At 45.6% G+C, this 3,397-nt stretch overlaps 1 protein-coding gene across 1 annotated transcript; it reads left to right on the forward strand.

Annotated features, from left to right (window-relative positions):
* The first annotated feature begins 539 nt into the window (after positions 1–539).
* On the forward strand, positions 540–2,781 carry LOC124469690 (arg8-vasotocin receptor-like). Its single transcript, XM_047023140.1, has 2 exons — positions 540–1,762; positions 2,341–2,781. The coding sequence occupies exons 1-2, from the start codon at positions 694–696 to the stop codon at positions 2,622–2,624; spliced, it is 1,353 nt and encodes a 450-aa protein (XP_046879096.1). The 5' UTR covers positions 540–693; the 3' UTR covers positions 2,625–2,781.
* The last annotated feature ends 616 nt before the right edge of the window (positions 2,782–3,397 follow it).

Raw genomic sequence — 3,397 nt, forward strand, 5'->3', positions numbered from 1 at the left:
GAATTGAGGAGGTAAATGGAATCTTATCTATCTTACTTCCAGACAAACAACAAGGTATGTCCATGCCGCTAATTATGGGGAATTCCTCATATGTCCCTTGGGAAATGTGAATATTAGCCTATACGGAATCCAGGAAACCCCGCTGAGTAAACTTAGACTTTGGCTGAAACGGACAAAAAAAAACTATGCGAATATTCTACAGACACGCAGGCATTATAATTATAGGGCAGAGAAAATGCATAAGAGCGTTTCCAGTCAGTTCACAATCGTGCCTTAGCCTATAACATCGAAAAATGTAGTTAAGGTCAACATTTTAAAAATAGATGTACCCGGTTGATTTAATAGACGCTACCTGTATTTGTATACTGTTTACTGGAAAGGATTGACACATTAGGAGAAGTAGACGTGTTCTATAGGCCTCTGGTGTTTCCCATGCACAGGAGACAGCTTCTGTGATTAACCCAATGCTTCTGGAGGGCGGGAGTGAAGCAGGGGGGGGAGGGGGTGATCTCAGGGGGGCGAGCCTTTATAAGGGGTTGGAGACAACATTGCTAAGATTTTCTATTTCACACCATGTAGGCAAACGCACAGAAGCATTATGCTGATGTGTATTTGCCTGTGCACAGAATGACCGATTTTACTGACATGCAGTTAAAAATGACATGAATGTAAACGAATGGCCTCAAATTGAATATGTCAACTTGTTGGAATCTCCTTTTGGTCGTTATCTTCTTTGGAGCAGGTATCGGAGTCTCCACTGAGCGCAGAGGTGCAGGAGCCATGCACTCTCCAGACGACGTACATCTCCACTCCGGGGGTACGTGCAATTTCACTAATAGTAACGGGACGGTTGATTTAAATCTTACGTGTCCGCAGGATTTGGAGGTTCCCGTGAACTCTAGCACCACGCGTAACGACAGCGATCCGTTTGGAAGGAACGAGGAGGTCGCCAAAATCGAGATCACTGTCCTGAGCATAACGTTCCTTGTGGCGGTGGTGGGGAACGTGAGTGTACTGCTGGCTATGTACAACTCCAGACGGAAGCCGTCTCGCATGCACCTGTTCATGAAGCACCTGAGTCTGGCCGACCTGGTGGTTGCGTTTTTCCAGGTGTTGCCGCAGCTCTGCTGGGAGATCACCTTTCGTTTCTACGGGCCAGATTTCATGTGTCGCATCGTGAAGCACCTGCAGGTTCTGGGGATGTTTGCATCCACGTACATGATGGTGATGATGACACTGGACCGCTATATCGCCATTTGCCACCCGCTGCAGACGCTCCACCAGCCCACGCAGCGTGCTTATATCATGATCGCCTCCACCTGGGTGTGCAGCCTGGTTCTCAGTGTGCCTCAGTACTTCATTTTCTCCCTGAGTGAGGTCATTCCTGGCTCGCAAGTCTACGACTGCTGGGGGCACTTCATTGAACCGTGGGGCTTGCGCGCGTACATCACATGGATCACCGTGGGAATCTTCCTAGTGCCCGTGGCAGTTCTCGTGCTGTGCTACGGCTTTATTTGTCACACAATTTGGCAGAACATCAAATACAAGACCCGCAAGAGCACGACCACGAGCACGCTAGCCGAGGCAACAAAAAAGGGCTTAATTGGGAAGAGTTCGGTCAGCAGCGTCACCACCATCTCCAGAGCCAAATTACGCACTGTAAAAATGACTTTGGTGATCGTCCTAGCTTATGTGGTATGCTGGGCTCCGTTCTTCATTGTGCAGATGTGGTCGGTATGGGATGAGAACTTCTCATGGGACGGTAAGTGGAAGTATTTCCATAACTGCCAACGTTCGTTTTCAAAAGCCTGCTTTAGCTACACGCAAGGTTGAGAAAACAACCTCATGACAGTCTATACCTCATTCTAAAAGAATGTCTTTGCTATTAATTTCTAAGAAAATAAGATAAATAACAATGCGGGTGCACATTCATGTGTTGTCGCTCCATTCGCTCTCTTGATGCTGTCCAAATGTTGCACCGTTTATAAAATGGAGAACCAAATATTAACTATTGAAGCAATAATTTACAGTGGAGTGAGTAAGCAAAATCGATAGTTGTAAAAGCCTGACAAATAAAATTGTTAATAGAAATGTTTACTAAAAAATGGCAAAGAACAGACACCGTTCTCAAACTAAAATAGAAACATGAAAACATACTTGCAAATATGCCGTAAATAATGAGACAGCGCTGAAAGAACTAGCAGTAGTCATTAAGATTCCAGTGAAGAGAGTAAATGTTTAGCTGACGGCGACCTGGTGCCATGAGAAAGACTCCCTGGAGAAAACGCACTATCATCACACTAAACTCCTTTAATTTCTTATTTCTTTCTCCGTCTCTAGATTCGGAGAACACGGCTGTCACACTCTCGGCGCTACTGGCCTGTCTGAACAGCTGCTGTAACCCATGGATTTACATGGTATTCAGCGGCCACTTACTGTCAGACTTTGCGCATTGCCTGCCGTGCTGCCTCAGGCTGCGCCACAAGTTTGGCCATCAGGATTCGGACAGCAGTATCCGCAGAACTACGCTCCTAACCCGCGTACCTCCGCCGCGTACCACGGAGCCCTGGAGAGACTGCAACCAGGCTCCTAGAAACTGTCAGTCAATTCCGTTGCAGTCTTGACCGTACGTGCGCTCACCGTAAACAGTGTCCATATGGTTCCGTTTACGCTCCATACCACAGCGACAGCTATCGAGAGTTTTTTTGGAGAGTCGTAATGAGAACAATATGAACTGACTTGAGTCTGTCCATCATGTGGGCTTACAATACTGAGGGAAGGCAAGCAGACCAATCCGTCATGGTGTACTGCGGGTACATTAAGTGTGGATGTGCCTGTTCAATGTGGACGGCCACTGATGATCCCAGACCATTTATAGGCAGATGTGGCATCCTGGTTTGTCTGGGTTCAGACACATAATTAAAGACAAAGTCTCCTGTCCCCAAGACAGGGTTAGTCTACTCCAAGTTACTGACCTGGACATGGACCCATAGGTACAACTTGTTGCCCCAATTCCTGCTTATGGATGGGTATAGTTCAGTGGTAGAGCATTTAAAGAGGTAGTAAGTGCAAATCCCATTGTGTACGTTTCTTGGATGAAAGTGTCCGGTAAATACATACATCATTAGTGTTATTATGAGCTATTTGATACTCTGATCTGTCACTTTTAACATCTGATATGTTTCATTGCTAGTGTGATTTAGTGAAGTAAAGTCTTCATTGGTGTGTCATTGTGTTTGTGAACTCATTATTGTAGCTATTCCTAATGGCTCACACATCACAATGTATAATAATTGCAATTGCACTTTGTATAGACCATAATGAATCATGCCACATGCCTCGAAATTAGATGACAGTGTTTAATGACTTTCGTTTCTGAGACGTGCCTTGTTTCTTT

The sequence above is a fragment of the Hypomesus transpacificus genome, chromosome 7 (assembly GCF_021917145.1).
Source record: "Hypomesus transpacificus isolate Combined female chromosome 7, fHypTra1, whole genome shotgun sequence".
NCBI lineage: Eukaryota > Metazoa > Chordata > Actinopteri > Osmeriformes > Osmeridae > Hypomesus > Hypomesus transpacificus.

Bases quoted from the DNA above. Each gene is read 5' to 3' on its own strand.
- LOC124469690 (XM_047023140.1), top strand. From the start codon at position 694: ATGTCAACTTGTTGGAATCTCCTTTTGGTCGTTATCTTCTTTGGAGCA. The intron at 1,763-2,340 runs GTAAGTGGAAGT...CTCCGTCTCTAG, and splicing joins TGAGAACTTCTCATGGGACG to ATTCGGAGAACACGGCTGTC.